The 27,198-nt window shown below is 48.0% G+C and overlaps 1 protein-coding gene and 1 pseudogene across 1 annotated transcript; both read left to right on the top strand.

Annotated features, from left to right (window-relative positions):
* Positions 1-1,345: 1,345 nt before the first annotated feature.
* On the top strand, positions 1,346-25,663 carry Smo (smoothened, frizzled class receptor). The gene is made up of 12 exons (XM_021165132.3): positions 1,346-2,163; positions 17,976-18,181; positions 18,807-19,016; positions 19,193-19,365; positions 19,675-19,894; positions 19,984-20,107; positions 21,265-21,357; positions 21,741-21,849; positions 22,789-22,974; positions 23,328-23,476; positions 23,861-23,995; positions 24,244-25,663. The coding sequence occupies exons 1-12, from the start codon at positions 1,821-1,823 to the stop codon at positions 24,675-24,677; spliced, it is 2,382 nt and encodes a 793-aa protein (XP_021020791.1). The 5' UTR covers positions 1,346-1,820; the 3' UTR covers positions 24,678-25,663.
* Positions 15,232-15,597, top strand: LOC110296421 (large ribosomal subunit protein uL29 pseudogene; annotated as a pseudogene).
* Positions 25,664-27,198: the final 1,535 nt, after the last annotated feature.

The following is a 27,198-nucleotide window of genomic DNA, read 5'->3' as shown; positions in this document are numbered from 1 at the left end:
GCTAAGGTCCCTGTCTAAGGTTCTCCACAATGATGGACTATGACCTGGAATTGTGAGCCCAGAATACGACCTTTTAGTCTTAAAGTTGCTATGTCAGGATATTTTATCACACCAACAAGAATAAAATTAAAACACAAAATGAGACCCCAAATTGAATTAAATTCCTCACATAATTCTGGGGACCCGGGTACCAATTAAGCATGTATCTTAAGTGTAGGAGCCAATTTGCTCTTAAACAACAGAGATAACAGAAACGATCTATATCTGGCTGGCTGTGAGCTATTCTTACAGAAACAAGAAATGAAAAGCTATGCTATTGAGTTGTCCGTCAACAAGGAAAAGTTACTCAAGGTTCAGTCCAGTCTCCTAGCCGTTGAAGGAGACTTGCTTAGGGGAGCTGGGATTTAAAGAAGCTGCAAGAACGAACGAACGAATGGACGGACGGAACGGAAGGAAGGAAGGAAGGAAGGAAGGAAGGAAGGAAGAAAGAAAGAAAGAAAGAAAGAAAGAAAGAAAGAAAGAAAGAAAGAAAGAAAGAAAGAAAGAAAGAAAGAAAGAAAGAGGAACTGAGTGGAGAAGGGAACGACAGAAACTTCATGAGGCAGCTGGGCCTCAGGTATTCATCCAAGATGCACTAGTTTCCTGCAGACAAACCCGAAGGTGCATCAGGGTCAGTTGATGGAAATCACAGTCCAGCCCTGACATACCTGAGCGATAAAGGTGTTGACATGTTCTCAGGCTAGATATCTGTCCCCACAGCTACTCTGAGTGACTCCGAGGTCATTTCCCCACATATATCTCGAGTTGGAAGAATTTAAAGAAGCAAAAATCCCCAAACTCCGGTTCTTCTCCACCAGGGTTCTAGGTAAAGTTGAGAAAGATCTAACAAAAAGCAAGAAAAGATTGGTAGGGCTGGGGAATTGGGCAGGAATGGAATGAAAACTGTTGCCTGCTTTAGGCATCCCCCTGCCACCCTAAACTGAGAGAAATGTTCTCTCCTAAAAGTCACGTCAAACAACCTTAGGACCAACTAAAGGTTCAGTCAAGTGCCTCGTGGCAGCTCTGGGACACAACTTGCACGCATCTTCCCCCACCCCCACCCCACCCCCTCGCATGGCGAGGGTCTTCGGTAGGGTGAAGGTTCCCGAATACCCCCACCGCAGCCCCTTCGGGCGTTTAGGCCGCCAAAGCTGGGGCTCCTCCTCTCCAGCGTCTGAATCTCCCCTTGCTCTTCCTCGCTCGGGCCCTCCCCCAGCCTCCGCGGATGGGGGGGCCGGGCTTGGCTCCGCGAGGCCCGTGCATTCCAGAGAGCAGGGCCAGCTAGAGCAACAAAGGAGCCCGGTAGTCGGCAGGGAGAGCTCAGGGGGCTGCGGCGCGCTCGCGCGGAGGTGGCTGCTGGGCCGCGGGCTGGCGTGGGGGCGGAGCCCGGGACCCACTCCCGCACCCCCCGGCCGGCGCCTGGCCTCCATCGAGGGGCTGGGAGTTGGTTTTAGTGGTGGGAGAGGGAATGGGGCTGGAGATCGGGGCCCCGGAGGGTTCCCAGGGTTGAAGACAGCTTCGATCTCCAGGCGAGGGAGTCCGGAGTCTGTGCATCCTGGCCCGGGCCTGCGCTGCTCAACATGGGGCCCGGGTTCCAAAGTTTGCAAAGTTGGGAGTCGAGGGGCCCGGACGCGCGCGGCGCCTGGCGAAAGCTGGCCCCAGACTTTCGGGGCGCACCGGTCGCCTAAGTAGCCTCCGCGGCCCCCGGGGTCGTGTGTGTGGCCAGGGGACTCCGGGGAGCTCCGGGGCGCCTCAGCTTTTGCTGAGTTGGCGGTTTGGCCATGGCCGCTGGCCGCCCCGTGCGTGGGCCCGAGCTGGCGCCCCGGAGGCTGCTGCAATTGCTGCTGCTGGTGCTGCTGGGGGGCCCGGGCCGGGGGGCGGCCTTGAGCGGGAACGTGACCGGGCTTGGGCCTCGCAGCGCCAGCGGGAGCGCGAGGAGGAACGTGCCGGTGACCAGCCCTCCGCCGCCGCTGCTGAGCCACTGCGGCCGGGCCGCCCACTGCGAGCCTTTGCGCTACAACGTGTGCCTGGGCTCGGCGCTGCCCTACGGAGCCACCACCACGCTGCTGGCTGGGGACTCGGACTCGCAGGAGGAAGCGCACGGCAAGCTCGTGCTCTGGTCCGGTAAGCGCGCGGGAGTCGGGATTGCGACGCGGAGGTGATGGGACCAGCCACTGACGGAAAGAAAGGGCTCAGGCCTCAACTGTTGGGCGGGCGCGGCTTGCACCCGGGATAGTTGGAGAAACGAGTCCGGAACTTTTGGGACAGGTTGCGTGCGGGAAGGGGACTCTGCGTGTTGGAGAAGGGTTCGGGGCAAGAGACCAGGGAAGCCAATCGGTCACAAAGAGCCCGAGTAAGGATGGGGTTGGGGGATGCAAGGCGGTGAGGAGGGAGAAGAGATGTATTCGTGAAGCAACAGTCCACGGGGATTCTGGGCAGTGTTCAGACCTTGAGGCAATCTGAGTTGTAGAGAAGAAAGAGAGGATGAAGGTGGAAGACATTTAAGGATTTGGAGGAAAGGGGCGAGGAAAACTTGTACATTCTGTGAAGGAAAAAAAAAAAATGCCTCCTTGTAGTAACTAAAAAGCCAAACGAACCACCTGATAATCTTGATTTAGATCGGCCCAGGGAACCAATGATTTTTGTCTTGTTTTTACCCGTTTAAGTTTCCTTATCTGAAAAATGAAAACTCTGATCCATTCGGGTTAAGAAGGAGGGAGACGGTTTAAGCAGTTGTTTGTGGCTCTGTGGAAATGTGAAGCCTCACGCCAGTGTATGCTGTGGAAGAACATTAAGTCTGGGGTGTTGAGAGCCAGTGGGCACCGTCCAGAGTGGCAGAAAGTCCTTTCCTTGGGGTAGGATTGTGACAGAGCCTGAAAACAGCAGACTACATCAAACAAGTCCTTCCTAGGCTATTTAGGATGGTTTATCTCTCTGCCTGTCACCCAGTTGGACTGAGAGCCTGTAGGGTGCTGGGGAGGGGACAGTCCTTGTCATTTTTCCCATCCCTCTTCCCCACCCTGCACCCCCACTTCGGTGTGATGTAAAAGCTGTCCTTGATGGAAAAAGAAAAGAAAATTGAGAACCCGGAGCAAACCAGAGAGCCTGACAGTGTCCCTAGCCTTAGCTCTTCCTCTGAGGTTGTGAGGCTCCTACTGGGAGGTAGTGTGAACCGTAGGCTGACTGTCTTGGGCTGAGGTGTGTTGTCAACTTGACTACTAGAGTTCTCAGTTGTAGCTGAGTGCTGCCTGGGGTCCTAAGGTTCTTGGCTTGATGCAGATGTTGGAGCAGGAACTTGGAGGATGGTGGGTACCCAGAAGGTAGAACTGTATTCTATGGAGATAAGGTTCTAAAGTAACCTATGGGTGGAGACCTCTCGAGGGAGTGAGTGACTCTTTCACAGGGGTTGTCTAAGACCATCAGAAAACACAGATATTTACATTATGAATTACAACAGTAGCAACATTGCAGTTATCAAAATAATTTCATGGTTTGGGGAGCGGGAGCGGTTACCACTACATAACGAGCTGTATTAAAGGGTCGCAGCATTAGGAAGGTTGAGAGCCTTAGAATCTAAACCCAAAATCTAAGGCAGAAGCTATATGTAATCAACAGTAGCTTTGAAAAAAAAATCCATAAATTACTGTAATGTAAGGTCTGTGTGATTTCACACATGCACACTTATGATAATATGTTTGCATAAATGCAGTATAGAAGATATAAGAATGGACATACAGAGGGAATATAATTGTAGTCTTTAAAGTTATATGTGTGCAAAAGACTGACAGAATGAAAAAGGAACATGAAAGAAAGATTACGAGCCCTTGGATGGTTCAGGTAGAGGTGCTTGCTATGTACACCCCATTATCTGAGCTGCATTCCCAGAACCCAAGAGAGAAGAGACCTGTGTGCTGACAGCTGTTGTCTGATGCCCGGGTGTGCCCTGCGGCACCCATGTTCCTGCTCACCACCACCCCCACTACTAAACAACAACATTTTTTTTTTTTTAAGATTCAGCCAGGTATGATGGCACACACCTTTAATCTCAGCACTGAGGAGGCAGAGGCAGGCAGATCTCTGAGTTCAAGGCCAGCCTGGTCTATAGAGCGGGTTCTAGGACAGCCAGAACTACCCAGTGAAACCCTGTCTCAAAAAAACCAAACCAAACCAATTCAAATAAAAACAAACAAAACAAACAAACACCCTTAAAAGAATACAAAAAGGAAAGTAATCTTCAATAAGATATGGCCTGAAATGAGACTTGAATTTAGGAGGCCGCCATATGAAAAATCCTGACCTTTCATCACAAGATAATCATCAAGTTTTGTGTTGCTAAAAGGATGCTCTCCCTCCCTCTCTCTCTCTCTCTCTCTCTCTCTGTGTGTGTGTGTGTGTGTGTGTGTGTGTGAGAGAGAGAGAGAGAGAGAGAGAGAGAGAGAGAGAGAGAGAGTTGATTCACAGGGCCTATGACTGAATTCTCCCAAGTGACAGTTACCCTCTGAAGCTGTTATCAGATCAAGGAGGAAAGGGTGCACCTTTCCCAGCCCATGTGCCCAAGAGTTGCTGCTGAGCTGCAGGAGTGTCCGCAAGTTAGAACCATGTGCTGGGTGTTCAGGTTTTGGTCGCTCTAGCTGCCTAATCATGGCGGTACAGGGGCACAAGCTCTGAGCCCAGAGCTTCTGGCTCACACTGAGTTCTTTCCTGTTGCTGCCCATTTACAGCTTTCCTCTTCTCCGTGAGTGGACTAGAAGCAGGTGCTGACACAGGCTGGATCAGTAGATGGGGAAGGTGAAAGGGAGCCATTGGTGAGAATCACAGGCAGGTAGGAGCCAGGAGCTAGTGTTTGTCCTATCTGGAATTATAGGTCCTGATTTAGTGTTATTTATTGTCTCACTTTGGCAGGTGGTTTTGTGGATAATAAAGATATTCTAGCTTATGTTCATTATAAACTTTGTAGGGTAGAGATTCAATCTTTATGTCTTTCAGAGCCTCTCTGGGCTGAGTACACAGCCCAAATCCACACATTCAGTTGTACTGAGTACATCACATCCTGGGGCAGGGATTGAGGTGTAACAAGATGGAGATTATAGAAATGAGCTCTCCGATTTCAAGAGGAGGAAGGACAATTAAACGGGTTGGCAATACCTGTGAAAAGTCACGTCGTAGGTGCTGAAGGCACACAAAGAGCTTTGGGGAGCAAGAGAAGATACCCAGAGAAACTGACATCTCACCGGTGACTTGAGAAATAAACAGGAGTGTGGAGGGAACTGAGACAGAGAATGGGAGAGGCAAAGGCTTTAGAGGAACAGAGAATGGTACTTAGAGATACAGTGTGGGCATAGAACTGGACCAAGGCACATTAGGAGCAGAACTGTAAGACTCAGGGGGACTAGATTGCAAGGGCTCACCCTGTAGTAAGTTAAGATGCTACCAATCAAAAGATGACAAGGAGCCTATGATAAGCAAGGCTTTTGAAACAAGGTAGAAAAGTAATTGTATCTGCATTTTGAAAAGATTTCTTTGGGCTAGGTGTGGTTGGTGATACATGCTTACAATTCCAGCTTTTGGGAGGCTGAGACAGGAGGATGATTGTGAGTGCTAGGTCAACCTGTGTAGATAGTGAGTACCAGGCCAGTTCAAGATTTCAACTCTAAAACCAGGGAAGGATTGAAGTGATTGTTCAGGGGTTAAGAATACTCCCTGGTCTTGCAGAGAACCTGGGTTGGATTCCCATCACCTACATCTGGTAGCTCACTGCAGCCTATAGCTCCAGTTCCAGGGGATCCAATGCTCTCTTCTGGCCTTAGTGGGCACCTGCATATGCGGTGTATGTGCACACACTTGGGTGCACACATATGCATTTGAGGGGCAGGGGTCGCTATATAAAACAGCCACCAGAGAGAAGGGAGAACCTGGAACCTGATTATTTGTTCGGGACATGGATGAAATGGTCTTGGGGGGCGGGGATGATGGTGGTCAGGATGGGGGTAACAGGCTGAAGTTTGGGAAGAGTATAATGTCGGAAGCAGACTTGCTGATGTGTTGGGTGCCAGACTGAGCAGGAGGAAGAGTGAGATGCTGTGGATGGCGGTGCCCTTCCTTTCTCCTGGTGGTAGTAGAGGTAGGGTGAGGATGGAAGTGTGGCTTTGGCTTTGGCTTTGTGTGTTAGACCATCAGTGGATATCTACATGGAGCTCTGTGGCAGATCTGGGAAGAGTTTCCGTAGAGAACAGGCCTCTATATGCTTTCTTTGCCCAGATTACCAAGTCTGCCAGTGATGAAGTCTCTAACGAGGTCATTCTGATTTCTGTGTGTGTCTAGAACTCAGGTCTCTCCCATGGTTTTCATGTCTACAGACTCGAGCTTCTTTATTCACTCAGAGTCTCCCCAATACAGCTGGAAATGTCTCCTACCATGCATGCCAAGCTAGCCAGACAACAATGGCCAGGCTGTGCGTGGGCCACCTTGGGACAAATCTGGTTTAGTAAGTGGGGCAAGAAAGAGAGACCTGCATCTGGTGAGGGGACAGGTCCCTGAGAGTCAGCACATAGACTCCTAGTCCATTGCTATGCCATGTCTGTGTATACATGGATATGTGGCTCTGTTGCCTAGCCAGGGTCCAGCCAGCAGGAAAAAGACTGGAAAACTGGGAGGAATTTCTCACTGGTCTTTCAGACCTCAAGTTGGGATGTTGTTGGTGATGGGTAATTTGCAAGGATAGTTCTGGAAAAATTTTCCTTCTGGCTGTTTCCAAAACAGGCTGAGGGCAATTAAAAATTCTCTCTCTCATTCTCTCTCTCTCTCTCTCTCTCTCTCTCTCTCTCTCTCTCTGTGTGTGTGTGTGTGTACATTGTGACGCATGTCAGAGTCCCAGCAATTGAGAGGCTAAGACAGAAGTATAGTTGTAAGTTTGATGCCAGCTTGATATATATGTATATGTGTGTGTATGTGTGTGTGTATATATATATATATATATATATACACTCTGTTTCAAAATAAACACATAAATTTTGTGTGTGTGTGTGTGTGTAGTATACAAGCACAGAAAATACACACAGTTTTCATTTTTGCTTCATTTTTAAAATGGTTTTTCGAGATAGGGCTTCTCTGTGTAACCCTGGCTGTCCTGGAACTCACTCTGTACTCTGTAGAGCAGGTTGGCCTCAAACTCACAGAGATCCTCCTGTCTCTGCCTCTCAAGTATGGTTTTAATTTTGAGTTTTCTTGCCATGCTGCTGGGATTTGAACCTAAACCATTAGTCCCTATTTCTATGATTTGCATTTCCTTGATTGCTTGTAAGGAGAAACATCTTTGCAGTTGTTTGCTACCATTTGGATTTCTCTTGTGAAGTATCTGCTCAGATTACTGATCTATTTTTCTAGGAGACTATCTGTCATTTCTGTTAGATTGATGGGGATTCTTCATATATGCTGGAGATGAATGTTTTGTTTATTGTGAGTGTTAAAAATATCCTCATGGCTTACTTTCACATTCTCTTCTTGGTGTTGTCTCCAGTTGAACGGAGTATTTGAACTTCAATGTAGTTATCAAACATTTTGTGATTCATTCTTTTTTTTTTTTTGTGCTTTATTTAGAAAAAAAAATCCTCTTCTCCCAAATCATGAATTTACTCTTTTATGAGAAATGTTATAGATTCCCTAGTCACTTTTAGGCACAGAATTCACCTGGAGTTGATTTCTTTAAGAGCTTTCAACAGCATTTGTTAAAATCAATTTCCGCTCTCTGCTACTGTACCATAAATCTAATATGTGCGTGTGTTTCTGCATCTTTGTTTTGTCCATATCACATTGTCTCAGTTACCGTGCCTTTACAGCATGGTCTTCACCAGCGTGACAGCTGGTAAACCTGCACCCTCGCAACATAGTATTCTTAAATCTATAAAGTAAAATATGTGGGATTTAAAACAACGTGCAGGATCATAGATCCAGAATACAGTAAGAACTTCAAAACTCATTCCATTTGATAGAAGAACCAAGCCAAATGAAAATAAACAAGCTGGTTTGAAAAGGAGGCAGTAGACCTAAATAGACATCCTTAAAAGAAAAGACAGAATACAGTATGCCAAAAAGCACTTGACAGCTCGCTCACTCAGATTGCTGATCACCAGGAAAATGCCATTCAAAGCCACAGTGAAATGTCACTCCACCCCAGGAAGAATGGCTAATGTAAAAAAATATTAAATACAACAATGTGTTGGTGAGAATTCAAAGAAGAAAAAGGAATACTTACAATTTGTGTGTGTGTGTGTGTAAAATTAGTTTGTCCTTTGTGGAAACCACTATAGAGACTCCTCTAAAAGAAATCCCTTTACTAGATATGTATCCAGAGGGAGTGAAGTCAGGGGGCTGAAGAGACAGCTTCATGCTCCTGCTTACTGCAGAATTACTCACACAGCTAAGAAATAAAAACAGCCAAAGCGTCCATCAGCTGATGAATGGAAAGAGAAACATGCCCTGTGTGGTGGCCCATGCCTTGATCCCAGTGCTCTGGAGGCAGAGGCAGGCAGATCTCTGTGAGTTCAAGTCCAGCCAGAGCTACATAGTAACACTATCTGAAAAACCAAACAAAGCATGGTGCCCATTCCGAATGAAAGACTCTTCAGTCCTGTCATGTGAACACATGGGTGGAGTCAGAAATCACATGGGTGGAGTCAGAGATCACATGGGTGGAGTCAGAGATCACATGGGTGGAGTCAGAGAACACATGGGTGGAGTCAGAGATCACGGGCACTAAGTAGTAAGTAAGTAGCCACTATACTGTCAGGTGCTGATGAGCATGACCTGTGATGTGACGCCACTGAGATGTATCCAGAGGGATACATCCAGATACATACAGATGTATCCAGATGTATCTCCACTGAGATGGAGTGACATCCTAGGTAAACCGAAAGCTAAGAGCCTCTATTTTATAGTATCAAGAGGAGCGCTTGGGCCGTTCTTGAGGCCCCCCCAAAAAAAACCTTCTGTATGTGGGTGTGCGAGTGCTGTGTTCGAGACAAGGTCTCATGTAACCCTGGTCTGCCTGGAACTTACTATCATGTAGTCTGGAATTTACCATGTTAACCCAAGCTTGCTTTGAACTCTCAGCAATCCTGTCTCATCAGCCTTCTGGGTTCTTTTTTTTTTTTTTTTGGTTTTTCGAGACAGGGTTTCTCTGTGTAGCCCTGGCTGTCCTGGCACTCACTTTGTAGACCAGGCTGGCCTCGAACTCAGAAATCCACCTGCCTCTGCCTCCCGAGTGCTGGGATTAAAGGCGTGCGCCACCACACCCGGCGCCTTCTGGGTTCTTGATTACTGGTGTGAACCATCACATTTAGCTGATACATAGACACTGGAGTGTACATACACATATATTTCAAAATTAATCTTTTATTGGTTTTTTAAATATTAATTTATTTATTGTGGGGTGTGCGCATGTGCACGCCCATACCTGATGACCTAAGTTCTGTTCCTAGGTCCCATGGGGTTGGAAAAGACAACTGACTCCCCCAACTTGTTCTCTAACCTCCACAAGTGCGCTGTTGAATGCACACAATAAATAATACAAATCTGAATCAAGTTGTAGAAATATTATTTTAAAATTCTATCCATAGAATTTTTGCATAGAAAATTCGCATGGCAACACCGCCTTTTAATCCCCGCATTTGGGAGACAGAAGTAGGTGGATCTCCATGAGAGATCCTGGTGTACAAAGTGAGTTTCGGGTGAACAAGGGCTACACAGTGAGAGCCTGTGTAAAATAAAAATAAATAAAAAGTAAATAAATGTTAAAGTTCCATAGTTATAAAAACACATATACACTAATATTGTTATTATGATGATGGCACTGTGATCCTATTTTTCTTTTTGTTTCATATTTTATTAAACTAAAAAAGGAGTAGGTGTGGTGGTAAATGCTTGTAATTCCAGTTATTCTGGAGAATGAACTGGGAGGATCCTGAGTTTAGTGCCAGCCTGGGAAACATAGCAAGACTCCCACCCCTAAGTAAATAAATAAATGAACTAAATAAATAAATAATAAGGCTGGTGCGATGGCCCAGGGGGTAACGGTGCTGGCTGCCAAGCCAGCTGAGTTCCATTCCCAGAACCCACAAGGTGAAAAGAGAAAGCCAACTCCTGCAAGTTTTCCTCTGACCACAGTTGAGCTCACACACACACACATACACACACACACACACACACACACACACACACACACACACACATCTTCTTAGAAAAATTAACAATGAATAGATACAACTTTTTTCTTTCTGGATTCATTTTATTCTCTAGGAAGTTTTCCTTGTCCTAGTAATATACACATTTCTTTATTTTATTTTTAACTTAATTGTCTAAAACAATAAAGGAAAAAAAAACCACAAAAAATGAAAGTCAGATGTGGAGGTGTACATCTGTAATGCCAGCCTTTGGGAGATGGAGGCAGAGGGAGCAAGTGTTCAATGTCATTTTGACTATGCCAGACTCTGTCTTAAAATGCCCAAAGTAGCCGGTGAGATGGCTCAGTGGGTAAGAGCACCCAACTGCTCTTCCAAAGGTCCAGAGTTCAAATCCTAGCAACCACATGGTGGCTCACAACCATCCGTAACAAGATCTGGCGCCCTCTTCTGGAGTGTCTGAAGACAGCTACAGTGTACTTACATATAATAAATAAATCTTAAAAAAAAAAAAAAAATGCCCAAAGTAAATAAAACTAAAAACCAAACGCACTCCACTGTTATAACCTTGCCTGTCTAGCCTGGAACTTTCTATGTAGACCAGGCTGGCCTTGAACTCTCAGGATTGGGCTGCCTCTGCCTCCCGAGTGCTGGGATTAAAGGTGTGTGCCACCACACATTGCTTTAGGAACAGGCGGTACATGTGACGTAGGGCTGAGAAGAAACAAGATGAACCCCACTTCCGCTTGCTAATACCCACTGTCCCTCAGAGGCCGCCATGAATGTTGGCTATTTGTGTGTGTGTGTGTTCTTTTAAATATTCGTGACAGATTGCTGGATGTCTTTCATCTTCCCCCAGGCTCCAGTCAATCGTGTGCATTTAACAATGCATATCGGACCCTATTCCATTTTAGATACATGGTTCGGTTCCGAGTTGTGTTCTATTGTATATTTAAATTTTTTGTGCGGTATCGATATGCCCTTGGTTACTTTTCGATTGCTGTGAAGAGACACCACGACTGAGGCAGTTTATAAAAGAAAGCATTTGATTGGGGGCTTCATTACAGTTTCAGGAGGTGAGCCTACGATCATCGTGGCAGAGAGCACGGCAGCAGGCAGACAGGCATGGTGCTGGAGCAATAGCTGAGAACTTAGATGTTGAGACAACCACCATAAGGGAGAGAGAGACAGAGAGAGAGAGAGAGAGAGAGAGAACACTAATTGGGAAAGGAGTGGGCTTTGAAACCTCAAAATACCCTGAGCAATAAACCATATCTAACATGGGCACATCCTAATCCTCCCCAAACAGTTCCACCAAACAGGGACCACACATTTACATATAGGAATCTATTGGGGCTGTCATCATTCAAACCACCACAGGGTATTTTACCTGTGTGTATGTGTATCCACTGTGTGCACACCGGAGATGGTTGTGATCTGCTATGTGGATGCTGGGACTCAAACCCTGTTGCTGAGCCATCTTTCTAGCCCTTTGTGTATTAGATTGGTTTTGGTGTGCGTGCATGCGTGTGCATGTGTGTGTGTGTGTGTGTGTATGTATGTACGTACGTACATGCACACATGCACTTTGTGCTGGGACTGGAACCCAGGACGTTGTACATAATAGGCATTTGATCTACCACTGAGCTACATCCCAGCCCCTGATGTGTGTGTTTTATGGCTAATCTATGTAGGATATGGACTCAAGCTGTTTTCCCTTCTTTTGCTCTTGCAGAGAGTACTATCAAGAGTAACCCTATATATCATCAACTTGTGAAGTAAAATTCTGATAATGTTAAGTGGCCTCCCCAAGATTTAGCAGTATTTGTTACCTCTGCCTGTTCGCCCCTCTCCCCACATGCTTGGTGGGTCAGTATTTTGCAAATGTTTTCATCTTTATTAGTCTAAAGGATAACATGTTATATCTCACTTATTTTGCATTTATCATGTTAAGAGTGCGGTTGATGATTTACATTATTAAAAGCCACACACTCCTTCTCTGTGTGATTTCTTCTGCCTTTCCCATTATTCCACAGGGCTGTGCATTGCTTATTGATCTGGAAGAGCTTTGTGCTTTAAGGAGATTAGCCTTTTTAACATTGATATATATTAAAAATGTATTTTCCCAGTATGCTAGTTTTCTTAAGCCAGGACTACACAGAGAAATCCTGTCTCGAAAAAAACAAAAAAAAAATTTTTTAATTTATGTATGTGTGCATCACATGTGCACGGGAGCCCTCAGAGGCCGGAAGAGGGAGTTGGACCTCCAGGAGCAGGAGCTGCAGGTGGTTGCTTAGTCTCCTGGTGTGGGTGCTGGGACATAACTTGGGTTTTGTGGAAGAGCTGCAAGTGATCTTACCTGCCGAGCCATTGCCAAGCCATGTCTCTGTCCCCAAGGTTTTCCTTTTTATTCTATTGAATTTACCAGATTTTTCTGGAGTGTTTTTTTTTTTTTTTCATTTCATAGCTTTAAGGGTTTTGTTATTTGTTTGGTATGTGTGTGTGAGTGTGTGTGTGTGTGTGTGTGTGTGTGTGTGTGTGTGTGTGTGTGTGATATGCATCAAAAGGTCATTCTCACCTCAAGGTTTAAAAAAAATATTTTCCAAAGCCAGGCGTGATGATTTTAAAATCCCAGCCTTGGGAGGTTCACTCATGTGAACTGTCATAAAGTCTGAGGCCCAGTTGAACTACCTAGTGAGTTGTAGGCCAGCTAAGATTATATAAAGAAACCCTGTCTTAAAAATAAACAACCAAATAGGGCTAGTGTCTTAGTTACTGTCCTATTGCCGTGATAAGACAACTGACCAAGGCAATTTATAGAAGTAAAGAATTTATTTGGTGCTGAGAGTGTCAGAATGTTAGAGTCCATGATCATCAAGGCAAGGAGCCTGGCAGCAGGTAGACAGGCAGACAGACAGGCAGGCAGGCAGACAGGCAGGCAGGCAGGCAGGCAGGCAGGCAGGCAGGCAGGCAGGGCAGGTAGGCAGGCAGGCAGGCAGGCAGGCAGGCAGGCAGGCAGGGCAGGTAGGCAGGCAGGCAGGCAGACAGGCAGACAGGCAGGCAGGCAGGGCAGGTAGGCAGACAGACAGGCAGGCAGGCAGACAGGCAGGCAGGCAGGCAGGCAGGCAGGCAGGCAGGCAGGCAGGGCAGGTAGGCAGGCAGGCAGGCAGACAGGCAGACAGACAGGCAGACAGGCAGGGCAGGCATGCCTGAAGCAGTAGCTATCTTGATCTACAAGCATGAGGAAGAAAGAGAAAAAGCTAACTGGGAATAATGTAGGCTTTTGAAACCTTGAAGCGAAGCCTGTCCCTGATCCACCACCTCCAACAAGGCCACACCTCCCAATCCTTCCCAAACAATTCTGGCAACGAGGGAACAAGTGTTCAAATATATGAGCCTATGGGTGCCATTCTCATTCAAGCCGCTGCAGCTAGAGAGGTAACTCAGCGGGAAATGCGCTTGCTGCACTTGCTGAGATTGCTGTGCTGTGCTGTGCTGTGCTGGCGCAGTGACTTGAGTTCAGATCCCCATCATCTATGTAAAAATCTAGACATGAGTGGACTCATTACATGGCTGCTGTAATCCCAGCCCTGGGAAATAGAGATAGCAGAATCCTATTAGGAGTCAACCAGCTTACCAAGTCAGTGAGCTCTCAGTTCAGTGAGAGACCCCTGGAATTTTCTTTCATGTAAGATAGGGATTAAAAACAATCTCCCCTAGATGGCTCTTAATTGTTTGTAAGATTCATTATCTTTTGCTAGACATACTGGCACAAACCTTTAATCCCAGCCTTGGGAAGCAGAGGAAGGTGGATCTCTGTGAGTTCCAGGCCAACCTGGTCTGCTAGCGATTTCCAGGCCAGTTGAACCACATAGTAAGACTCTGGTCCTTAAAAAGCAAAAGCAAAGCAAAACAGAGTTGGGTTTTTGTTTGTTTGTTTGTTTGTGGTTTTTTGAGACTTGTTTTTTCTTGTATCCCTGGATGTCCTGGAACTTGCTTTGTAGACTAGGCTGGGCTGGAACTCAGATCTGCCTGTCTCTGCCTCCTGAGTGCTGGGATTAAAGGTGTGCACCAAAACAAAACCTTATTTGAGTTTGCCTTTAAACTATAAAATAAAATGTTTAAAAGTAAAGGGGTGGGGGGACAGTGTCACAAAAATCCAGAAGAACAGTAACTGCCTGATGCTTCTTACAGTACTCCAGGTGGCTTCCTTCCCCCTGTGTATTTTTTTAAAGATTTATTTATTTATTTTATGTTTATGGTACACTGTAGCTGAACAGATGGTTGTGAGCCTTCATGTGGTTGCTGGGAATTGAATTTTTAGGACCTCTGCTCACTCCAATCAATCAATTCCGCTCGCTTTGGCCCAAAGATTTATTTATTATTATATATAAGTTCACTGTAGCTGTCTTCAGACACGCCAGAAGAGGGGCGTCAAATCTCAGTACGGGTGGTTGTGAGCCACCATGTGGTTGCTGGGAGTTGAACTCAGGACCTTTGGAAGAGCAGTCAGTGCTCTTACCCGCTGAGCTACCTCGCCAGCCCATCCCCCTGTGTATTTTAGATGTATTATGCAATAAACATTCAATAAGTTCTACCTCCCTCACTCTGAGGCAAGGTCTCATATATCTAAGTGTAACCTTGAACTTTCTATGTATTATTGTCCAGAATGAGCCTGAACTTCTTGTCATCAGCCTCCCTCTCCCAGATGGGCACTGCAGGCCAGGTTCATGTGGTGCTGAAGATCAAACAGGATTCATCTGAGCTGGGCAGGCACTGGGACACTTGAGCTAAATCCCTGGCACCATGCTCCCTTTTTTTGTATAGTTTTGTGAATTTGGACAAAAGTGTAGCGTTGTATGTTATTAAAACCTTTTTTATAAAAAGTATAGTACGGGGGGTGGGGGGAGGTATGGAATGAGGAACAGTCAGAGAAAGGAGGACTGGGATGGGGATAAAGACTGGACTGTAAAAAAAAAAAAGGAACTAGGTCACCTTAGCAATGGCCTCTTCAGCAATGGCCAAGATTAAGGCTTGGGACCTGCTCAGCAAGGAGGAACTGTTGAAACAACTGGACGATATGAAGGTGGAATTGTTCCAGCTTCACTTTGCCTAAGTGACAGACTGTGCCATGTCCAAACTCTCCAAGATGCGAGTCGTATGCAAATCCATCACCCAAGTCCTCATTGTCATTAACGAAACTCAAAGAGAAAAACCTCAGGAAATTCTACTAGGGCAAGAAGTACAAGCCCCTGGACCTGCGACCCAAGAAGACTAGAGCCATGGCTGCAGGCTCACCAAGCACAAAGAGAAGCTGAAGACCAAGCAGCAGCAGCGAAAGGAGTGGCTGTACCCACTGCGCAAGTGTGCAGTCAAGGCCTGAGATGACGACGACAATAAAGTGCAAGACTGACCCCCCCCCAAAAAAAAAGAATTTAAAAAAAGTAAAAGTATAGTATTGTGTAACTAACTAGTCACCATATTCAAGATGGAGACTAGTTCCATCTTCTTTTAAAACAAAATTTTATTGCACTTGTGTGTGTGTGTGTGTGTGTATGTGTGAGTGTGTGTGTGCATGAATGTGTGCATGTGTTTCATGTGCCATGGTGGACATGTGGCAATCAGATGACAACTTAAGGGAGTTGGTTCTACCCTCTCACCCAGAACTGAGTCTCAGCTTGTAAGTTGGGGCGGCCCAGCTCCTTTACTACTGAGCCATCGCACTGGCTCCTCATCTGCACTTAAGCAGACAGCCCCCAATTTATAGTGGTTTGACTTAAACGATTTTCTTGTCTTAACTTAATTCTTTTTTTGCATTAGATAGAAATCAAGCCACTACTTTTACATTTGGATCCTCTCCCAGACCAGCAATATGAGTTCTAATTTTTTTTCTCTAGATGCTGGGTAGCAGCCATCAGCCACAGCTCCCACTCAGTCCTTTGATCACATGGGGAAGTAGCTAACATGTTCCACACAGCATACTGGGTTGGTAAATCTGACTGCTCAGTAGCTCTGAACGCATTTGCTTCTTAGGCTGCCTTTACTTCATGATGTGTTAGTGGGGACATGTCCTCCTTACAAGTCAAGACACATTACACAGCCCTCTCACAATGGCCTCCCACCTAAACCTACCAGCTCAGAATTTCCAGGCCTGGGTCCTCCTCTAGGTGAGTGAGGTTCCCAAGTGATGGTGACTTGCACCAGAGGAGATGCTGTTTCCTGAGGACATTGCTTCATAACTGGCAGGGACTCTTGGAACCTTGGAGTATTCTTGGAGCTGTGAAGCCTAAGACTAGGCTCGGACTGCTAATGAGAACAGCTAGTCCCTCTCAAGGACATAGTGCCTGATAGGTGCTGGGCCAAACACATAGACTGTACCATTTCTCATTCTGCCCAGGGTTGTACAAGGTAGCTCTGTCGTCTCCATTTTACAGACGAGGAGACTGAGGCTAGAGATAATGTACTTTGTTCAAGACCACACTGCCAGGGTATGGTGGCCCAGGCAGACTAATCACACTGTCCATACTCCTTACCCTTGTACTGTATTGTGAACTCTCCACCGAAAGAGTGGTGACCTGCCCCACTAGTCGGAGGCACAGTTATACAAAATGGCTCTCACACCCTCAGAAGATTCTCCTGGAGTGTTGGTGTTCCCAAAGTAGAGGTGATTTTAGGGGGGGCCATGTGGGCAGAAAGCAGAGCACTCTGGGCTCCTGGGGTGAGCAAGTTGAGACCTAGGCTGGGTTGGGGCTTGGGGAGACGACTGTGTTTCTGTGCTGACAGCATCTTTCCTCCCTCTGCACTGGACAGAGCCTCCTCTGTTTCTCTCCATCTGACCTGTTTCCTCCTCTGGCTCTCGAGTTCCCGGCTCCTCTGAGTACCTCTTCTTAAGCCCCCACCTCTTCTCTCTCTGCCTCAGCTTGGTAAGAGTGAAAAAGGGCTCTTGGGGCTGGGCATGGGGAAACATCTCTTGGTTCTGGTGAATGGGTCCCACAACCCTTCTGCATTAGAAGAGAGAGGCCCACAGAAGGGTTTAGAAAACACCCTGAAGAGACAATCCCACCCTGAGATTCTCAGTCAGAGGCCCTACCACTTTTCAGCGGGGCATTCAAAAGTGGCGGCTGTTTTTACGAATGTTAGCTGAACTATGATAGGGGTGCACATTAGTGAAGGAACCACAAGTCTGACTTGCACAAAGTGGAAGCACTCCTGTAACCCACCTCTGACCAAGAACTAGACAGTGCGGGGCTGGAGAGACGGCTCAGCAGTTACGAGCACTCACTGCTCTTGCAGAGGACCCTGTTTGAATCCCAGCACCCACACGGCAGCTCACAACCATCTGTAGCTCCATTTCCAGGGGATCCAGTGCCCTCGCTGACCTCTGAGGACAGCAGACATATACATGGTATATACATGCAGACAAAACATTCTCAAATAAAATAAAATATAGAAATATCACAAAATTACGTTTGAAAGAGCTAGACTACCATCTCCCCTTCCAGCCCTCTTTTAGTTGACATCCCTGGAGTTGGGGGTGCATATTTTTGGTTGTCACAGTGACTTCGGGGTTCTGTTGGTATTTAGAGAGCAGAGTCTAGTGGTGCTAAGTGTCCTGTAATGCATAAGACAACCCTGCAGCACAAAGGCTGTCCTGTCCAGAATTGGGATGACAAAGGCTTAGGGGCAGGGGTTACAACTGTATCAGTGGGTAAGTGAGGCGGGGTCTTTGCCACAATGTCCCATTCTATCACCACTTCACAGGTCTCCGGAATGCCCCCCGTTGCTGGGCAGTGATCCAGCCCCTGCTGTGTGCTGTCTACATGCCCAAATGTGAGAATGACCGAGTGGAGTTGCCCAGCCGCACCCTCTGCCAGGCCACCCGAGGCCCCTGTGCCATTGTGGAGCGGGAGCGAGGGTGGCCTGACTTTCTGCGTTGCACACCGGACCACTTCCCTGAAGGCTGCCCAGTAAGTGCCCTGTGGGGCAAGAGAGGGTCGTCTAGCCTTGGAACAGAGCAGCACTGTACTGGATGCTGGGGAGCCAGAGGTGTCCCTCCTAGGAGACCCCGCGTCTGCAGACACAGGGCCGACAAAGCATGCATCCAAGCTGTAACCCACAGTCTGGGTCTCTGTTGACCTGATGGAGCATGGTTGTCCAGTAGTTTTTGAATGCTTGCTTTTAGGGTTGTGAGTGACAGGAGCCTGTCGAGAAATTTCTGTCACATGTAGAAGTCAGAGCACATACACACGAACACTAGAAGCAGGAAGACAGAGGGGTACAAGGCAGTGTGGGTTGGAAGAGGACATCTATAGGGATAACAGAATGATAGTGATACTAATTATCATTTACTACATACACATACCATTATGAGAACTTTAGTCCTTTTATTAATCGAATCCTTACTCCCTATGAGGTAGGGGCTACTCTCTCCAATGAGAAAAATGAAATAGTCAAGTAATTTGTCCAAGGATATAGAGCCATAAGCAGCAGTGGGCCTCCAGCCAGCGTATCTGCTCTTGCCCAGTTTCCCAGACCTCCTTAACCCTGATTTATCTCTCCCCGTGGTATTTTCTTTTTCCTTTCCCGTGTCAGAACGAGGTACAAAACATCAAGTTCAACAGCTCAGGCCAATGTGAAGCACCCTTGGTGCGGACAGACAACCCCAAGAGCTGGTACGAGGACGTGGAGGGCTGTGGGATCCAGTGTCAGAACCCGCTGTTCACGGAGGCCGAGCACCAGGACATGCACAGCTACATCGCAGCCTTCGGGGCGGTCACTGGCCTCTGCACGCTCTTCACACTGGTGAGCAGCGCTTTAAGGACAAGGGTATAGGATTGACAGCCCAAGGAGCAGGGACTCTAAAATGAAGTGGCTTGGTAGGGGACCCACAGAAGCTTATGAGGGGGTCTTGGGTTCAGATCGAGGCATCTGCAGCAGAACAGACCCTCACTTCACTGCATGGCCGCTTCTCCCTTTAGGCCACCTTTGTGGCTGACTGGCGGAACTCCAATCGCTACCCTGCGGTTATTCTCTTCTATGTCAATGCGTGTTTCTTCGTGGGCAGCATTGGCTGGCTGGCCCAATTCATGGATGGTGCCCGCCGAGAGATTGTTTGCCGAGCAGATGGCACCATGAGATTTGGGGAGCCCACGTAAGTATCTTGGGGACCCAGAGGTGAGGGTGGGAGGAGAAAGCCTGTAATGCACTTTTTCCTTAGAAGGAAGGAGTTGGACTTGAAGGCAGCCATAATGGGTAGGATTTAGCATTGCCCTCTTGTGTTCAGTGTTGAGACTTGTGATTCTCCTGAGATGATGTACCCTGTAGCCTCTTCACATCCGACCTGTGTCCCAACTCCTGGGGACCCTCCTCATTTTAGTAGACTAGGACCTGGGGACAAGGTGGAGTGACTGGTAGGAAGGATACAAAGTGACTCTCCAAGTGATACCCCACATCTTCACAGCTCCAGTGAGACCCTGTCCTGTGTCATCATCTTTGTCATCGTGTACTATGCCTTGATGGCTGGAGTAGTCTGGTTCGTGGTCCTCACCTATGCCTGGCACACCTCCTTCAAAGCCCTGGGCACCACCTACCAGCCTCTCTCGGGCAAGACATCCTATTTCCACCTGCTCACGTGGTCACTCCCCTTTGTCCTCACGGTGGCAATCCTGGCTGTGGCTCAGGTATAGTGGCTGGGGGCTGGGGACCTGAATGGGGTGAGCTTGGGGGAAGGGTCACACCTAACTATCCCTTCCACACCTTCCCGCTACAGGTAGATGGAGACTCCGTGAGCGGCATCTGTTTTGTAGGCTATAAGAACTATCGGTACCGTGCTGGCTTTGTCCTGGCCCCAATTGGTCTGGTGCTTATTGTGGGAGGCTACTTCCTCATCCGAGGTGAGTGACTCAGCCAGGGCCAGCCAGGTAACATAGTGCGCTGAGCACCTACTCTGTGGAAGTGGGATGGGAGCTTCCAGCTCCACTGCCTTCCTCTGATATCTGCCTAAACCTTGGTGCAATATAGAAGATGACCCTATAGGCTGAACAGCACTTTTTTGAGGACAGAAAAGTGTACCTCTTCCTCCCACGCCATGACCAAGGTTCTTGGCTTTTTTTGAGGGGAACTTGGCTAGATTCCAGACCCTCTTTCTTCGCCCTTGTCAGGATGTACTTACATGGTGAATGCTCCGGGACACCTAGCTGGCCCACACGGAGCATCTTGGGGCCATTGCTTATGTCTGTTCACACTAGTTTTATAGATACTGTCATATTTTTGGAGCTTGGTTTCCAAGTCATGCCAACCCCTAACATACACAAACAGTTTTCATAACATATACAGATTTACTGGTCCCTAATTTCCCCGTCTCAATCTGCCAGCCCATGATTTGCCTTGGTTTCTAGCTCATTTTGCTTGGTTTTCTTTGTCAGTTTTGGTTTCCTCCCACTGAACTGTCAACCTTCTGTTCAGCCTTCTTCCCTGCCTTTCTGGCAGAGCATCTGAGCCTCTGGTGTATAGTTTGCATCTGCGCCTCCCATACGGTAACCAGTAGCCATGGATGTTGAAACGAGGCCAAACTGAGATGCTTAAGTGTAAAAAACACGATGTGTTTGAGACTTAGCATGAAGAAGAGAAAGAAAAATATGAATATAAATTAATCACTAATAGTTTGTTGTATGGAATGCAGAGGTGGTTCTATTTGGGATATATTTGGCTTATAAAATATAATAAAATTATATAATTTTTTAATGTGGCTACTAGAAAATTTGAGATTTTTTTTTATATGTCACACAATGTATTTCTATTGGGCAATACTATTGTTGATTCTGTTTCACGCTTTCACCATCAGAATAGCTTTGACCTGGTTTCCTCTCTCTGTCCTTGACTGTTGTCTAGGCTCTGTCCCAGTTACTAATAGCTGTTCTCTCATTCTCTGGTTCCCCAAGCTTTATGTAATTAGTCATAGGAGTCCAGGGCCATGGGGCCTCCCTCCCTGCACCCCCCACCCCAGACGAGTGTCTTCTGTTCTGCTAATGCCTCAGTTCTGTCTGTTTAGGGGTCATGACTCTGTTCTCCATCAAGAGCAACCACCCTGGGCTTCTGAGTGAGAAGGCAGCCAGCAAGATCAACGAGACCATGCTGCGCCTGGGTAAGTGGTGCCCAGGGCTCTGGACATCTCAGTACTGAATCCTTGATGGGGCCTCCAGGATGCAGAAAGACAGTGTGGAGAGTTAAATATTCAGGGACAGAGCCAAGGTGTAGTGATAGTGGAGGAGGCAACTCCCTCTGAGAAGGGGAAGAACCCAGGTTGGTGCCAGGACTGCTACCGCAGGCCTCTTGCCCTTCCTGTGGCCTCCCATAGTATAATAAATCGCCTCTGGATTTATTTTGGAGGATGCAGTTCCTGACCTGAACCCAGCATGTAGCCACCCTGGACTCAGCTGCCTTTAGTATTCCATACGCAGTTGCCCTCTTCCCGGGTGCTGCTACCATGTCTGTTCTGGTAACGGATCCCGCCCCTGAACTCCACAGGCATTTTTGGCTTCCTGGCCTTTGGCTTTGTGCTCATCACCTTCAGCTGCCACTTCTATGACTTCTTCAACCAGGCTGAGTGGGAGCGTAGCTTCCGGGACTATGTGCTGTGAGTGAGGGGCCCCGGGCTTGGCTTGGGCGTGGTTGGGACTGGAGCTCCAGCTATAATGCAGCATTGCATCTGCTTGTGAAGTGCTTGTTCCACCATCCTGCCTCAGATATGAATAGCTTCTACATTGCTTTCCAACTCCACATGTCTGTCTGCGCCCCTGGGCAGGATGTCCTGTGTGTTTGCAACTGTTCAGAAACCAACCCATGTTGTGATCTGTGTGCCTTCTACCATCGGTGGCTCTCCCTGAGTCAATGCACAGGAGCAGGTCCTTGGACAGCTCAGCAACCTGGTCAAGTTTGCCAGTTCTGCTTGAGTGTTTCTGGATCTCAGTAAAGGTGAACCAGGGCACCTGCAGCATCTCCACTGCTAAAAGGATGCCTGCTGCTACCGGGGTTCATGGTTAAAACCTCCCTTAAAAGGGAGACTCTGGCTGGAGAGATGGCTCTGTTCTTAGGAGTGCTTGTTACTGTGCCATAGGATGTAAGGTCAGTTCTCAACATCTACACCTGGTAGCTCCCAAATGCCTGTATCTCCAGCTCCAGGGATCCAGCACCCTCTCCTGGACTCTGCAAGTACCTGGACATAAGTGGCACACACACACACACACACACACACACACACACACCTCTCTAACTGCTTTTGGCTCGTTCTTAAGTTTACCCCTTTCAGTCTAGGAAGATGTTACCTGCGGTGATGCTGGATTCTTGTCCCCGAAGTTTGATGTGAGGCTCAGACAGCAGTGGTTTATAAAAGCTCTCTAGATGATTCCAAAGTGTATCACTGGGGTCTAGTGGTACACTATGTGTGGGTTTCACCTCCAGCACCCACTCCATGAGAATCACGCAGTGGGGCTCAGCTCTCTCCTATATGGATTCATGTTGGGTGCCTTCTTACTGGATCCCGATAGCCTTAGCTGTTGACCGTTCCTCATCATAGATGCCAAGCCAATGTGACCATCGGGCTGCCTACCAAGAAGCCCATTCCTGACTGTGAGATCAAGAATCGGCCCAGCCTCCTGGTGGAGAAGATCAATCTATTTGCCATGTTTGGCACTGGCATTGCCATGAGCACCTGGGTCTGGACCAAGGCCACCCTGCTCATCTGGAGGCGCACCTGGTGCAGGTGAGGTCAGCAGCTGTCTGATCTTGTCCTTCCTCTCTTACCCTCAGCCTCATGTCTTCACTTGAGGACTTTGTCTTACCATGCTTCCAAAACAGACTGGGGAAGTGTTTGCCAAAGCAAGTCTGGATGGCTAATTTCTTAGCTGCTCACCACTGCCCTCTAGGGGACAGTGAGAACCAGCGCTTTTCAAGTAGGGGCCACAGGAGACCTGCATTCTAGGCATGTTTTGTTGCTGTGAAGGCCTCAGCTCCTCAGAGTCCTCAGGACTTAAACCCAGAATCCCAGGTCTTCCGATAGATTTGGAAGGAAGTGGCTGCTCCTGCACTTGCCAGCCCCACCCCTTCTGTTCTCAGGTTGACTGGGCACAGTGATGATGAGCCCAAGAGAATCAAGAAGAGCAAGATGATCGCCAAGGCCTTCTCTAAGCGGCGTGAGCTGCTGCAGAACCCGGGCCAGGAGCTCTCCTTCAGCATGCACACTGTCTCCCATGATGGACCTGTTGGTGAGTTGGTGACTGTCTGACCAAGGCACTCACTCACACTCTGCTCCATCTCGGGTGCCTTGTCGTGTCTCTCCCCTCTACCCCCTTTCCTCCCTCAGCCTGTTCATGGTATTGCAGTTCTCTGAGGACTTTGCTCTCTCTTCCTTCTTCTCTGCCATCTCCAGTGACTTTTCTGAGCCAGAGTAAGTCAGGGTGCTGGTCCTAGACTTATGATCTCAAGTTTTACTTTTTGGGAATCAGAGGCTGCTGCACTCAGATTTTGAATGGGCACTGGCTCCGGGGTGGAATCTCTCTGCCAGCTGCAGTGGGAAGGACTGGCTAGGAAAGATGACCCATGTTACATAAGGAGGGGTCATTGTTCTTTCTTTCCTTTCATCCCCCAAGCCGGTTTGGCTTTTGACCTCAATGAACCCTCAGCTGACGTCTCCTCTGCCTGGGCCCAGCATGTCACCAAGATGGTGGCTCGGAGAGGAGCCATATTGCCCCAGGATGTGTCCGTTACCCCTGTGGCAACTCCAGGTATGAGGGCTCTGTCTTCTGCAGGAAGGAGGGGTCGGTGGACACATTGTCTAGGAGCTCCTGGAATGAATATATGGGGTTGTAAAACTAGGGGAAGGAAGGAAAGGCCCCAGAGGACCTGAAGGAGATGCCAAGGCTTGGGAAGCCTGGAGTGACGGGTCCCAGAACCCAAAAAATAGGGATTCTGGGAGGGAAGGGCGGAAAGAACAGAACAAAGCCCTAAGCTGTGCTCTTTGTCCTTCTGACAGTGCCACCAGAAGAACAAGCCAACCTGTGGCTGGTTGAGGCAGAGATCTCCCCAGAGTTAGAGAAGCGTTTGGGCCGGAAGAAAAAGCGGAGGAAGAGGAAGAAGGAGGTGTGCCCCTTGGGGCCAGCCCCTGAGCTTCACCATTCTGCCCCTGTTCCTGCCACCAGTGCAGTTCCTCGGCTGCCTCAGCTGCCTCGGCAGAAGTGCCTGGTAGCTGCAAATGCCTGGGGAACAGGGGAGTCCTGCCGACAGGGAGCCTGGACTCTAGTCTCCAACCCCTTCTGCCCAGAGCCTAGTCCCCATCAAGATCCATTTCTCCCTGGTGCCTCAGCCCCCCGGGTCTGGGCTCAGGGCCGCCTCCAGGGGCTGGGATCCATTCATTCCCGCACTAACCTAATGGAGGCTGAGCTCTTGGATGCAGACTCGGACTTCTGAGCCTGCAGGGCAGGTCCTAGGATGGGAAAGACAAATGTACACCTTTCTATGGCTCTTCCTGAGAGCACACCTCATCTGACAGAGTCTGTGGGCCAAGTCTCTGCCTAGAAGAGCTGTGTATGTCTGGCTAGAAGCAGCCAGGCCATGGAAACAAGTTGAATACAGCGATTGGTAGGCCTCATGTCAGAATCAGGACCCTGCACTTCAGGACCCTTGCTTCTGTCCACCAATCAGAGTCTGACTGGCAGTGTTAGTCTCCAATAGAGCTTGTACTAGGGCAGGAATGGCAGAGACAGGGGTGATGGTACCCAGAGTGGGCTGTGGTGGTCTGTGAGGTAACCAAGCCCATGTCTGGCAGATGAGGGCTGTTTGCCCTTTTCTGTGCCAATGAGTGCCCTTTTCTGGCACTCTCAGACCAAAAGTGTTTATTGTGTCATTTGTCCTTTGTCTAGGAGAGGACAGGACTCTCTTTTTCCTCTTCCTGGTAGTTGTAATGACCACTCCCATAAGGGCTATAACTGTTCTCCACAGGTGGCCCTGCTCAAAACACATCCTCTCTTTTCCTTTTCTATCCCTACATTCACATCTCAGTTCCACTACGCCAACCTCTTCCTGGTTAGCACCTTAAAACTGCAGTGAGCACACACAGACAGACACACACACACACACACACGCCCCTTACTTCTGAGCTCCAGGCCTCTGAAAGACATGTTCTTTCTTCCTCACATCCATCCAGTGGGGAGGACCCTCTGACTTAAGGGACCACCTTGGGTAGCTTCAGCCAGGCAAGAAAGCTTCTTCTAACTTCTGTCTCTGGTGGGAGCGGGGGGACTCCCACTTTTTACAATGTCTAGTCATTTTCCTAGTGCCCCACATTCAAGAACCAGACAGCAGGATGCTTAGAAGCTGGCTGGGCTTTGGGTCAGGGGCTCAGGATGAGAAGAAGAAATATGAACAGTAAATAAAACATTTTTGTATAAGCTCATGCGTGGTTCTTTTCCCCAGTTCCAGCTCTGGCTTATGAACCTGGTTCAGAACTTCCATGAACTCCTGAGGTCTTTTTGACCAGTGGAAAGCTTGCTGGTGTGGTCATGACTGACAGATACAGGGCTGATTCAGCGTAATATGCTGGCTGCTCTCTCTGGCTACTTGGCAGTAAATGGACAAAGGGTGCTTGGTGGCCACCTTTGCATCCTTAAGTTCCAAGCATAAAGAGAATGAAGGACAGACATGCAGGATGCCCTTGGAGTCACCATGGGAAGCGAGTGTTTTCCTGGTGGTATACAGACGGGCACAGCGACTGCCAGTCCCAGGTCTCACCATTGCAGGGTGGCATGCTCTGCCTCCTTCCAGAGATGTTTGGTCGGGTACATTCTGATCCACAGCTTCCTTTCTGGGCAGTCAAAGGAATTCAAACACAAGGAAAGCTTGTTGGTTTTGCTTCTTTAAAATACCAGCAGAAGATTGGGAACTGAATTCAAGTGACTCTAGATTATGTAGCAAGGTCTGTGGAGAAAAGGCAGTGAGAGCCACAGACCTGAGGGTATTGCGGAGTGCTGATCTGGCTTAGGACGAATAGTCGCTTCTTCAGCTCTGTGTGTGATGGGGACACCAGGGTTTGAATCAGGCCAGATTTTCCAGGAAGAGGAGAGGGGGAATGCTGGTTTTATCCCAGGTGACTTGTAGATCTGATATACCACTGAAAGCTAGGTGACTATATATATATATATATATATATATATATATATATATCTGATATATATGATATACCACTGAAAGCTAACGCCCAGGGTTGGCTTTGCGGGGCACTCTTTTGAGCCCTCCACAGAATTCAGCTCAGGCAATCTCACAGCCCTGCCAGGTTCTGTTCTACCCCTCAAGACACTGAGGCATAGAAGGCCTAATGGGCTACTCCAAAATATTCAGCTACTGGTAATGCTGGCATCCAGGCATGGCCTTCTGGCTTCATGGTGACAGGGATCTAACCATGGTGCTCTTTGCATGGAATCAAGTTCAGCAAAGTAAAGCAAAGTGACTTGCACACAACCCCACAGTCAGAAAGGTGCACACACCGGCCCAGTATTTCTGATTGTGAAGTCCTGGCTCTCCAGCTTGGTGGAAATTCATTCTTCGATTTCTCCATTTTGTGTTTCCTCAGGCTACCCCCTCCTCTGCACTTGTCAGTGTTGGTTACTATTTTCTGAAATTAAAAACAAAAATGTTCCGGTTTTCCTCATTTCATTTCCATGAACATTTAACTGTTTCTTTTCCACGTTCTGTTTCTTCTTTCTTAGAAGGATTGCTTACATAAAGGATAAAATACTGAGGTCAGTCTGGGCCTTCAAACAGCTGAGGAACCTGTATGGTTGCAGTGACAGATTGTGGGCACTAGAGGACAGTCCTAACTCTGTTTTCTGTGCATCTGCATGCAGACTCAAACTGCAGCTGGATGTCCAGTGTTGTGACACCCAGGCAAACAGGCAACCTTACAGGATTTCTGTAGGAGTGGCAGAAGTCATAC

The sequence above is a fragment of the Mus caroli genome, unplaced genomic scaffold (genome assembly GCF_978045245.1).
Source record: "Mus caroli unplaced genomic scaffold, Mus_caroli_1 scaffold_7, whole genome shotgun sequence".
In the NCBI taxonomy this organism is placed as follows: domain Eukaryota; kingdom Metazoa; phylum Chordata; class Mammalia; order Rodentia; family Muridae; genus Mus; species Mus caroli.
The sequence above is the reverse complement of the archived record's forward strand: the minus strand, read 5'-3'. Positions and strand labels throughout refer to the sequence as shown.